The sequence below is a fragment of the Paramormyrops kingsleyae genome, chromosome 17, assembly GCF_048594095.1.
Source record: "Paramormyrops kingsleyae isolate MSU_618 chromosome 17, PKINGS_0.4, whole genome shotgun sequence".
Taxonomy (NCBI): domain Eukaryota; kingdom Metazoa; phylum Chordata; class Actinopteri; order Osteoglossiformes; family Mormyridae; genus Paramormyrops; species Paramormyrops kingsleyae.
The window spans coordinates 4705373-4717962 of NC_132813.1; the positions used below are offsets into that span (position 1 = coordinate 4705373).

Genomic DNA, 12590 nt, shown 5'->3' on the forward strand with positions numbered 1-12590 from the left:
AACAGTGATAAGGGACAATGTTTCTTGAGCTCATGGACTCCCATGGATGAAATCTTAATATTTTAGCCTTTGATCTTAATTGATAATTAATATCTACAGCATTGAAGAAATTCGGTGATAAGGTCCACAACCATGTCCTGGACGAGCAGTTATGGAAGACAGATGGTAGAAGGAAAACAGAAAATATGAATGACGATGAAGCTCCTCTCTGGGTTTTCCAGGAGCCAGAATCATTCATTATGGCGAGGGAGAATCCATTTGGAAGGCATATCTGAAGTGGATCTGATCTGAATAATTTATCAGATGACATGCAATGATAGCTAAAGTAACGGTGCCATAGGACAACCCCCCGTATGAGGAGCATATATGTATCTCATGAGAGACTCTAATGTATCATTTGCAACCAGCAATCCCTGGAACATCATGGAAAACCAGCTCAAGAAACTGGATGAGTGACCACCTTGCTCTCTTCCCGCTCCCCCCTCCAGCCCAACCCCCCCATATGCAGGGGCCGATTTACCTATATAGGGGCCCTATGCCAGGTCCGGGCTGGCCATCTGGCATGCTGGGCATTTTCCCAGTGGGCTGTTGGCTTTGTGGGCACTGACGTGTGCTGGGGCCCCAGGATATAACCTACTGCCCACTGTCCACCCAGATCTACTGGCTGACCCCTACTCTCTTCCATCCCAGTGTTATCACTTATTTATATAGAACACCCCCCCCCCCAGAGGGAGAAGAGAGCAGCAGAATGACACACAGATAAATGACCTAACCCTAACCCTAACCCTACAGATATATGTATATTTATTCCATTCATCCACCTTCTAACCCCGTATTCTATACAAGGGGGGGGGGGGGGGGGTCAGTCCACCCCCCAGTCCATCACAGGGCACATACACCCTCACACACTATGGACACCATCCCATTTAACCAAGTTTCTGTGGACTGTGGGGGAAACTGCTAGATAACAAGATAAGTATGAGAACAACTACAACCACAATAATCATAATCATAATGACAGCAATAATAACAGCAATAATAATAATCATCATAATAACAGCAATAACAACAGCAATAATCATAATCATAATGACAGCAATAATAACAGCAATAATAATAATCATCATAATAACAGCAATAACAACAGCAATAATCATCATAATAACAGCAATAACAACAGCAATAATAATAACCATCATAATAAGAGCAATAACAACAGCAATAATAATGACAAAAACAATAATGTAATAATGTAATAATAGCAATAACAACAACAATAACAATTATAGTTTTCTATTTACTTTTAAGGGGATGTAAGATTCACTTAAAAGGCAATTACAGACAGTGACACCGTGTGGTGGAATTGGGTATAACAGCAGATAAATGTACAGTCTTTCCCTGCCTTTGAGTTTAGACCCCCATCATGGTGAGGACACCATTAGTTATGTTTCTTTGCCAGCATTCACTAGGATGCCCACATCCTCAGCTATGCTAGCAGGGTGTGATCAGGATTGAAGGTGGGCTGCTGGCCGCTAACGAGGCCAAAGCTAATTCCTCCACAGCCATCTTTACTGTTTTTGAGCAGTTCTGTTGCTGCTTCCTTCCATGCGCCTGTTCATATATTGTCAAACAGCTCTCGGAAGAGGGGGCTGTGTTTGGAAACTCCCCTATATTAAAGCATATTCTTCGGGGACGCCGCCAGTACACGGCCCGTTCAGGTTCTGTCCACTGTTCTCCCTGTCTGGCCTCACCAGCATCTCCAGAAGCTCCGAACGGCAGCCGGCGTAATTCTGTGAGATCTGTGATGCGATCATGAACCTTTTACCCTTCAGTAGTTCATTCTGAGTAATTAAACTGCAGTAAATACAATGCAGCACCAAAGGAAAAGCTTAAGGTCCTGCGTCACAGACTCAAAACCTCATTCCCTTCTCACAGTTTCATATTACTACCTAAAACTTAGATTGCAATTCACCTTCTTATCGCCTAACACACAATTAAACCCTCACAAAAAGAATTAAGACACACCGAGCATTACTGAGTGCCAAAAATGTTATCGGTATCCAACTTTCAGAGAGGATATTTGACATCCGCTAAATCCAAGGCTGTCTAATCGCGTCAGAGCAGAGCAGGGTTAATCACCGTGAACTTTTCGATATGAGATATGAGACCTTCTTGTTTAAGCATCAAACGATGCAGCATCACACTAGGAGGGGGAGACTGGAATACAAAGGTGCTTTGAATAGCATTCCAAGAGTCATGTAAGGCCTTGATGGTACTCAGGATTTTTAATTTGTGTGGTATAAGATTATAATTCATACAAAGGGGTTAACCTTATTATTAGCTTGTATTGATAGGTTTTGAATCTGTGATTGACAGGGGAGGTGGAATTCCAGGGGCCAATCAGCTTTCAGCCTGGGCCAGTGCCCCTGTGGCCCCACCCCCGTATATGTCCCTGGGTTTACCCCTTTTGTGCCTCTTTTTTGGGGTCCATGAAATGTGGAGCAACATCACCAATCACCAAGGCTTGTAATTTTATTCTGTCAGTAGCAGAAGCAGAATTTGTGCATTTTCATTTTCACTGAATCATAAATCTAAAAAATACAATATCTGGCAATCTGAAGTACATTTTTCTCAGCTTTCCGGTTTCAATATTAATACATCTGGTATGTAAATAAAAAAAATGTCTGTGGCTTCCTCAGATTGATTATCACCCCTGTCAATTTTATACACTCGAGTAGCTGAATGGTATTGTGAGGATATTCAGATCGCACTGCAATCCTCATCTGGAGATGCAGCCCGACAGTGGGTGGATAGAGATTTAGCTACGCATCTCCCAATCACATACCAGGCAAAGGTCACAGAGAGCCTATCACAGGCAGCAACAGGCAAAAGGCTAGGAGGCATCCTAGACAGGACACACTGGGCATTTTGGATATCCCACTCGAAGAAGGATTCCATGAGGCAGGATTCCAACCCACAACCATGGAGGTGGGACCCATCTCATCAGCTCAACTACCTTCTCTACTAAATTCACTGTTGGTTCTAACATTTTATAAACAAAATGAGTCTCTTCCCTATGATACTAATGCACATCAGGGCATTGATTCACACGCGGGTTTACCTTGTGCTGCATTGTACACTGTAGGAGTATGTGTACAGTTACAGCATCATCTGTAATTATTCATAAACACTTAGGCTGCAAAAACACCTAAGGAAAAGCCCAGGTATCCGATTCCGCTCCCTCTTCACATTCATCCAGTTGACCCTATAAAAACAGATCGAGAAAGTATTCCAACCAGGGCCAGCTGAGTCTCACTGATTGGCATTCCCTAACCCTAATCCTAACCCTAACCCTAATCACCCAAAGAGTGCTGTATCTATGCAACCACAGCGATGTTTCAGGTAATAAAAGCATATAGGTAGCGAGCTTGATTCAGCTCACCCCAGTCAGGAGTCATGACCAGATGGTTAAAGGCACCTTAACTTAAGCAAAGCGCTTGACCCAAAATAGATCTACCAACAAAACAGATCTCAGCTTTGACAAGCATCTCAACAGGATAGTAAATCCATCCATCTTTCTCCTGCTTCTTTAGTACAGGGACACTGAGAGCCTATCCTTTGTGGCATGGGGTGCATCCTGGATGGGATGCCAGTCTACTGCAGGGCACAAATATGGCCAATATAGAGGTGCCAGTTTACCTCACTGGGAGCATCCACGAGAAACCCACAGAAAATGGGCGTATGATTCCATCCCCCGGCCCCACTGTGCCACCTATCACGCTGTGTAAACAGACTGATCTAATCTTTGGCAGTTTTTAATACTGCATACTATACTACTAGTACATACTGACAGTATATGCTACTAGTATATACTGATTTTTCATAACTAATTTACCAAAAATTCGTTATGAAAAATAAGAAATTTGCAGTACGCCCAAATCGCCCTCAACTACTGCATCCCATAATGCAACGCGGAAGCATGCCACGGCCTTGTCTTGACTTTAACATGGAAAGAAAATTCCAGACTGATGGCCACCAGAGAGAGCTCAGCCTTAGAATAAAAATAACTGTTAAAACTTTAATTCAGTTTTTAAAAAGGAGGGTAAAGTACAACAAACCCACAACAGACTAATTGGACCAAACAAGTTAACAGCTCTACATAGATCAGCAAGCTAGCTAATGTTAGCTGCTAACATTTTGCTCATGGGAGTTTTACTTGCACAAAAATGTTCTGAGGGCATGATGAAAAAAATGATTGGTTCAGAGAGATAACCAATCAGACTGTAGAGGAATGTGGGTCCAAGCAACTAGAAGAGACAGGATCATCCAATCAGATGTCCTCTAGTTTTTTGGGCCCACCTCCTCTACAATCTAATTTATTTGTAATTCGTGATTTATTTATTAAAATGTTACATTCTTTGTGTATATATAGTTGTTTGCCCTGATTGCCTTTGTAATTCTATTCAATCATGTCTACACATCTCAATGTACCTGTTCTTTCAATAAACGCGGGGCTTAATGGATGTGACACTAAGTGAGTAAGCTAATGGTTTAGTTAGTATTTTATTTGTAATAAGCTTTTTTTTTTTTTTTTTAATAAGTATTTGATTGTTTTCCGTGGTACACTCTCCGTGGAGTTATTTGCTGCACCGGCTGAAAAATACTGCCTTGTCTGTGGGAAATGGTCAGTAATGATTTAAAAAGGCTGACGGGGAAGTCAAACGTACCATGTTACAAAACTCTTACAAAAAAGATGGCATGCTGGATACTACACTGACTAACAGCACACAGCATACAGTGTTTGCAATATGCAGTGTTTGCAGTATGAAGTGTTTGCAGTATGCAGTATACAGTGTTTTCAGTATGCAGTAGGCAGTTTTGAAAACAGCTATTGTCCCCACAATTCACATTTTATTTATTTAGCAGATACCTTTAGCAAAAACGACAATCCTTTTTCTTTCGTCTTTTTGAGAAAGCAGGGAAGACTGTCCCTGTCAGGGGGAATTCTATGTTTTTTTTTTTTTTAAGGTGAGGGGCATACGGCTGGCCAAAATTCATAGAGATACAGAGAGAAACGTCTCATTAGTTAATGCTATGTTTTGAATTTTCAGTGACTGGGGAGGGAGAACTCTGACAACCAATCAGCTTTCAGCTGGGGCCAGAGACCCCACCCCCAAAGGAGTAATTGGGGGTCATGGGCCTTGCTCAAGGGCCCAACGCTGAAATTACTTTGCCAAGCTTTGGATTCAAGCTTTTTACTTTCCAATCACAGGCATAGCATCCGATCCCACTGAGCTGCACACAAGCCACACCAACGTCGCAGAAGAAGGTGTCTACAGCCTAGCTTCTGTACTCCAGGATAAACTGTAATGTCACAAGACCTTCTGTCAGGTTTGAAACTCCTTCCCAGCTTACGGCACACAGGTCCCTTCACACATCGATGCCTTCAGTGGGTCAGGGCAGGACATGCAATTGGAAACTTATCAAAATGCTGAAATCCAGAGGATTCACATTTAAGAAGTGGGCTTGAGACTTTCAAGCGCAGATATTTACATTGTAGAGATTCTTGAATCTTAATTCCGGACTGTGAAAAGTGTTCAATATTTATTTTACACCAAACACTGAATAATACATTATTTACCCCAGTCGTGCAGGACATCAAATATGAGGAAGCTGGGTATTTTGTAAAAGAAACGGAGACTCAGAATAATGGTCAAAGCAATTTGAGGAACAAAGGATCTGATAAGCTTATCCCTGTGAAGCAAACCATAGCTAAGCAGCTGTTGTGGAAGCCATCAGACAGAAATGAAATAGGGGGAAAAACAAGAGGTGACAAGCCTGTGGTGCTTAATTTATTGTATCTGACAGACAACTCGGCTCTGTCGAGATCAGAGGTTTCAAACAGGTCCTCGTTTGGGTCCTTTCTGGAACATCTTGTCCTGACGAATTAGCTCCTTGAGACTAAACCTCCTCAAAACGTTCGAGGAAAACCCTTGATGAACCAAAAGATTGAAGTAGCTGGTTGCCTCACACTGACACTTCTGCATACTTAGCAGACACTTCTGTCCGAAGTGACACGAGAATCATATTGCAGAGTCTACCAGCATCCCTGGAGCAGTTGGGGTCAAGGGCCTTGCTCAAGGGCCCAATGGTTATATGACTACTCTACCAGCCATTGGAATTTGAACCCACACCCTCCTGGACATGGACATACAGTAACTCACAGAGTATTTTATAGACTTATAAAATGTACATATAATACACCCATTTCATTACTGATTCACGACGTGGTAATAAGTGAGACTAGCTTATACATTTGTTTAATTTATGGATTTATCATTTAGATTGATTATTATTGTTTTGTTTCATTAAAACAGCTTCTTCTTGGTGAAAAATGTCACTCTAAATTCAGTGTAAAGTGTTGTAACTCAAATAATGATTTTTATATCTTTATAATGCAAGTAATTTTATGTTGGAGGATCTAGTCATGGTCAGGTAATGTTGACAGCGTCTTCATATTTTACTATGAGAAAGATTTTTCTATTATATATGAAGAGGTGGCACTTGCTTTATGAGTTTAGGGTCAGGGGTTCGAGTCCCAGTTATGTGTGTGGAGTTTACATGTTCTCCCTGTGTCGTGGGGGGGGGGGGGGGGTTCCTCAAAGTTCTTTGGTGTGTGGCTGGCACCATCACCCTGTACTGGATAAGTAATTGGAGGATGGATGGATGATCACACATGACAAATCTTGCTAGTGAGCGATTACATCACAGTAAGTGCCATCAATGGCTTGTGTGCCGGATGAAGCCTACAGCCGGACGGATGTAAACGTTCCTGTCCTCCACTGACAAGGGACTCCATGTCTATTTTTGACAACAGACCTCAGTTCTCTTTATCTGGGTTCCTGGTATCAGACGCTGCGATGGGTTTCTTAAGAAGGCTTCCCCGTCTGGTGTCTCGCATTAATCATCGCAGGAAGTGAATCGCGGTATTGCTGGAATGCTGGAATAATCTATAATAACAAAACAATGACTTACATAAAATAAAATTCGACAAAAAGGTTTGTACACCATGTTTCCATGCTTTTTGCTGATAAGATCACCTAAACGTATCATATAAAAGAAGAAAAATGATGTAAAGCAATTTCACAACATGGAAAATGCAAACTTAGTCTCACAGAATAGCAGAAATATGAAACCCATTTTGATGTTTTTATAGGGGGGGCAGTGATTGGCTGAGTGGTTTAGGAGTCTGTGATAAGAAGGTTGCTAGTTCAAATCCCGTGGTCTGCAGAGTGATGTCACCACTGGGCCTATGAGCAAGTCCCTAAGCCCCCAGTGGTTCCAGGGACTGGCTGATCCCACTTCCTCAAAAAGGCATGTTGCTCTGGAGAAAAGTGTTTGCTAATTAAATAAAACATAAATGTGCCTTTACACTTTTGTTGGACGCTTTCCGCCAAGTTACGCGTGTTCCTCATCATCAGCAAGGTGTAACGTCTCCTTTACTGGTTTTAGGGCAACAAGAATGTCAGACAGTGTCTTCCAAATGATGAAGTGAACATTTCACCTGTAAGCGAGGACATCGATCTGCCCGCCTTGCAAAACGCACCTCCATCGATCCCTTCACCTGCCCTGCTGTTTTTTAACATGTAGCCACAACAAAACACCAATGTGATGAGAAAAAGCACCGTTGTATTTAGGTGACAAAGTGCAAAGGAAATGAGGAGATTCATTTCTATAGTTAATCCTATGTTTAATTCACCCACGTTAAGGTTCCTTATTCGTTGTTTTTGAGCACAGGTTTGGAAAAAAATGAGTGGAAAGAGCGTGTCCAGGATTATATTATAATCACATCAGGAGTCTTTAAATTCAGATATTCATACTGTCTTTGTCTAGAAGTGAAATTTCCAGGCCCGTCATGGCATTTGGTTTGCTCATTGCTCAGGATCTCCCCCTCCAGGACCCCCCCCCCCCCCCCACACACACACACTCCTGCAACATGCATCAAACAGAAGTCTTCATTATTTAATCTTTCAACAGAACACAGCAGTGGGTGTATTGATTCCAAACAAGGCCATTTGATTCTGTTCTCCCCAAGGCATCCCAGGTGGGGGGTGGTAGGACGTGGTCAGTGTGGTGGTGCTGCTGCTGCTTGGGTTGAAGGGTTTGTAGGGTAAACACAGCTGTCCAAAGCTGGGGCGTGTGGGGGTGGGGCGGGGTCTCGAGATAAGTTACCGCAACCTGGAAAGTTTGTTATAAAAACAGCAAAAGCATTTAAAAGGTGACAGAACGCTCGTGACAGTGCCAGGGCGTACCTGCAGTAGGTGACACTCCTGAGGGAGAAATCAGGCACCCTACACTCACCTGAAGACTGACGACTTCTCCAGCAGACCCTCCAGTGAGGTAGGCTGTTGGTTCTTCTCCCTTGGAGACTCTCTAGCACGTACCACGTTTCTCCTTCTTCACACAAAACTGTAACATCTTCCCTCCAAACCTGGAGATTCCAACAGTCACCAAGCGTCCTGTTGGAAATAAAGAAATGTCTGAATGCTCCTTTACAGTGAGAGAATGACAAAGGGCAGAACTAGGCTAGCAGTCAATTGTCACCCGTAACATTGCCTAACGTGTCTCAGTAAAGCCTGTTTTTTAATTGCATGGGAATTTGCTCTTTTTTGTCTCTGTCATACCCAGTGAGTCAGTGTCATGCATCAAACATCCGTTTAGCGGTCATGTGTGTTTAATAACATATTAGAAAGTGTGGTCTGTGTTTTATCACAAGTCACAAACATGACAAGATCCTCTTCCCATGTATTGTTTCCTAGACGATGCCGCCTTACCAGAACATATTTTAAATCAAATTTTATACTGCTTTATATAACAATACAAATATAGGGTTCAAATATACCACATATTTCAGAAAGTAGAAAACTGTACCTACACTAGCAGTGACTAATGTAATACACTGCCCTTCAGTGATAAGTGGGGGCACAAATTGAATTAAGTGTTTTTTTCTTTTTATTTTACTTTTTCTATATTTTTCTTCCAATAAAAATGAGACCCGGCTGGTGTTAAATGGAAACAGATCCTGGTGGTTTGAACCCAGATCTGTACCGGAAAAGGTCCAGGAGTCGATCAGGTTTAAATCTCATACAGAAGAAGATAAGTCTGCATGACATATACATAATTCAGTTCCTTTGCAGAGCGTCTACTTTGCATTTGTGTAACAGTACCTCGATGTGTGGAATTTATACACGTTTAAAGAGCACTGCTGCAAATTTGCTGTGGGAATAGAGCAGTGTTCCCCCCAACCCAGTCCTCAGGAAACCTCAGCCAGTCCACATTTTTGCTCTCTCCCATCTCTTAGCCAATCAAGAACATCGAATGCCTGGTACTGGTGCGTTCGGAGCTGGGAGGGAACAAAAACATGGACTGGCTGGGGATCCCTGAGGACTGGGTTGGGAGACAGTGGTGTAGAGGGTGCCCTGCCAAAATACCAAGAAGGTCACAGTTACTTGGTGGGTTCTGTTATTTCATCCTCTACAGTTCAATCAGCATTTCCAATATCATCGACATTTCCTGGGAAAGCTGGACTGAATTTTATGATGCTGTAGTTCAGGGTTCTTCAACTCTGGCGCTCGATTCCAAATCCAGGCCGTGTTTTCAGTTCTCCCAAGTAGTTGTTTAATAATGACTGATTCTGATTGGTCAGAGGCTTCACACCTGACTGACAGGTAAAGGAAGGCTGGAAAACCAGCAGTGCTCGGACCTCGAGGACCGTGAGTTGAATAACCCTGCTGTAGTTCCTCGTCAGCTCTAAATCTCTCTCCCTTCAAAAGGTGCAATGAGGAGGGTTATGATCTCTAAAACCACAGGAATTAAATTTTTGAAGTCCATTGAGCAAAAGCCCAATGAAACAAATCGACAGCGTTTCCCGGTTCTAGCAAACGAACGAATTTTCTCGGTCAGGTGCGTTTCTTTCTTCTCCGAATGTGAGAATTTTCTCAGAATGGTGAGAAACATGGACTGTTTTTGTTGTAGGGTTTGGAGGGCGGAGGAACCGTGTAAATAGACTGAAAAGCTGACAAAACATTAAATGGGATTAGAGAAATTCTTTGTATGAGAAGCACAATGTTTTTTTTCGTGGGAAGGCAAAAAACAGCAAGGTATTAAAACATGGAATACATGCAGAAAAATACAGTTTAGTGAAGAGGAACTGTAACATCTAAACAAATTTCCTGACCAAAAGTCTTGGGTAGCAGGTAAGTGGATTATACATATTGTCTGTTATGGCCAACTAAAAGTTCAAAGAGCTGCCAGTTAAGAAAAGGGTTCTAGGAAAACATGGATCTTCCTTCTTCTAGGTATTTGATCTTATACATATGTTTACATGCAACAGTACAGCATAATGTATTTATTAGTTCCCAGGTTTTATCCAGGTTCGCAGCGGTTCTGAAAAATACTGGGAATAAGCTGCTAGGATACCATCCACTTTAATAAATCACCATAATTAGAGACTAGGTCGTGAGGGAAATACTTTAACGCATAAAAAAATTATACTAATTAAAACCTAGAGTGAATATTGCTAACAAGCAAAACATTAACTCAATCTCGGCTGGAATCTTAAAAGAATTTAAGTGCAGTAATTAACTGGCGAGGCGTCTGAGTTGCAAAGAATTTTCAAAACATTAAAGTATCTCAAAACCATCTTCTGTTTTTGTGTCAGTCAGATTTGTGGAGTTAGAAAATGATGCAGTTCCTGCAGAAATACCTTCATGAGTACCAGATTCACCGGAACCGTCTGGTAACTAAGGACGGCCACTGCAACATTGAGTTTGGCCACGTAAGTTACCGAAAGTGCTTTGCCTTCCTGTTTGACTTCTGGACCACATTTGTGGAGATCCGGTGGCGCTATCTGCTGCTCTTTTCAACCATCTTCTTCATAGGCAGCTGGTTCATCTTTGGGCTGCTATGGTACTGGATCGCCCAAAGCAACATGGACTTATGGTGGCAGACTCCACCCCCTGATCATATGCCGTGTGTGAACAATGTGGATGGACTCATCACGGCTTTCCTTTACTCACTCGAGACCCAGACGACCATCGGATACGGGGTCCGACTCATCACGCCTCACTGCGCTGGAGCTATTGTGCTCCTCATCGTCCAGATCATAATAGGCACCATCATCAACAGCGTTTTGTCTGGTGTCATCCTGGCAAAAATGTCCCTACCCAAGAAGAGGTCTAAAACTATCACCTTCAGCAGGACAGCTGTCATCTGCATGAAAAACGGCAACCTCTGCCTGGCGATTCAGGTGGCGAATCTGCGTAGGACTCTGCTGATCGGGACCCAAATTTACGGCAAGTTGCTGAGGACTACCGTCACACCCGAAGGGGAGACCATTATCATGGATCAAGTTAACATTGACTTTCTAGTGGATGCAGGCAAGGATAACCTCTTCTTCATCTGTCCAATGACACTTTATCACGTCATCAACAAGACCAGCCCGTTCTTCAAGATGGCTGTAGATACCCTACATCAGCAGGACTTCGAATTGGTGGTCTTCCTCGAAGGAACGGCCGAGTCCACCAGCACTTTTTTCCAAGTACGGACCTCCTTCATCCCCCGGGAGATTCAGTGGGGCCGTGCCTTCCTGCCTATCGTTTCTCGAACCAAGGAGGGCAAGTACTGTGTAGACTTCTGTAACTTATCCAAAACGTTGCCGGTGCCGACTCCACACTGTGCTGATTGCTGTCACAACGAGAAGGTGCACAATTACCATGACAGGAGAGGCTTTGACAACCAAGGCTTCGAAATTCTTGAAATGCCTTCGGAGATCGCCTATATCACCAAAATGTGAGCCCATGTGGGCTTTTAACAAAACAAGGGTTTGTTACTCGCAGATTCAGAGGCCCAAATATTTTATTATGGAAATGGCTCCATGTCTGTGGATTGAAGTCTCTATGTTTCATACACATATTAGAGAAGCTGTCATATTTCCTGCACTGGGTATAAACTGCAAGACGGTTTTGATCTCAGTTTCTGCTGATGAAGGTAATGAGATATCAGAAAAAGGAGGGAAGGGGGTCCTGATCTTGAATTAGATTTCTTCATTGAGAGTTGACAGACAGAAGAATGTTCCCTGTAAAGGTCAGAGGTGGAAAGTTCAGGTCCAGAAAGAACAAATTCAGACCAAGGTTTTGTTTCAACCAACCAGTTGAGTATAAAGATTCAGTCACAGAGTACTCAAGTGGTTGGTTGAAGCAAAACCTTGTTCTGGGTTTGTACTTTCTGGATCTGAATTTTCCACCTATGGTAAAGGTCACATGATGAAAGCTGGCATATTTATTATATATATATATATATATATATATATATATATATATATATATAGTAGAGAAATGCAGCTTCTTACCTCATTATGCAAAACATTGATGCAAAATGATTTTAAGCAGAATAACGAATGAGGCTTTTTCCATAAAAGACATGAGATACGAACATGGCAGGGCTGTAGTTCAATGAATTTCCTATGTAATAGCAGCCAAACAGGTGATTATTATCAACTTTTTATAAATGACTGATGTTCTAATTGATTT

At 42.4% G+C, this 12590-nt stretch overlaps 1 protein-coding gene across 2 annotated transcripts; it reads left to right on the forward strand.

Annotated features, from left to right (window-relative positions):
- The first annotated feature begins 8307 nt into the window (after positions 1–8307).
- LOC111849825 (ATP-sensitive inward rectifier potassium channel 1-like) lies at positions 8308–12159 on the forward strand. 2 transcript variants are annotated; one of them, XM_072701451.1, is made up of 2 exons: positions 8308–8400; positions 10721–12159. In XM_072701451.1, the coding sequence occupies exon 2, from the start codon at positions 10742–10744 to the stop codon at positions 11852–11854; it is 1113 nt and encodes a 370-aa protein (XP_072557552.1). In that variant the 5' UTR covers positions 8308–8400; positions 10721–10741; the 3' UTR covers positions 11855–12159. The 2 variants fall into 2 exon arrangements, with proteins under 2 accessions (XP_072557552.1, XP_072557551.1); XM_072701450.1 differs by having other exon boundaries at positions 8339–8400; positions 10725–12159.
- Positions 12160–12590: the final 431 nt, after the last annotated feature.

Bases quoted from the DNA above. Each gene is read 5' to 3' on its own strand.
- LOC111849825 (XM_072701451.1), top strand. From the start codon at position 10,742: ATGATGCAGTTCCTGCAGAAATACCTTCATGAGTACCAGATTCACCGG.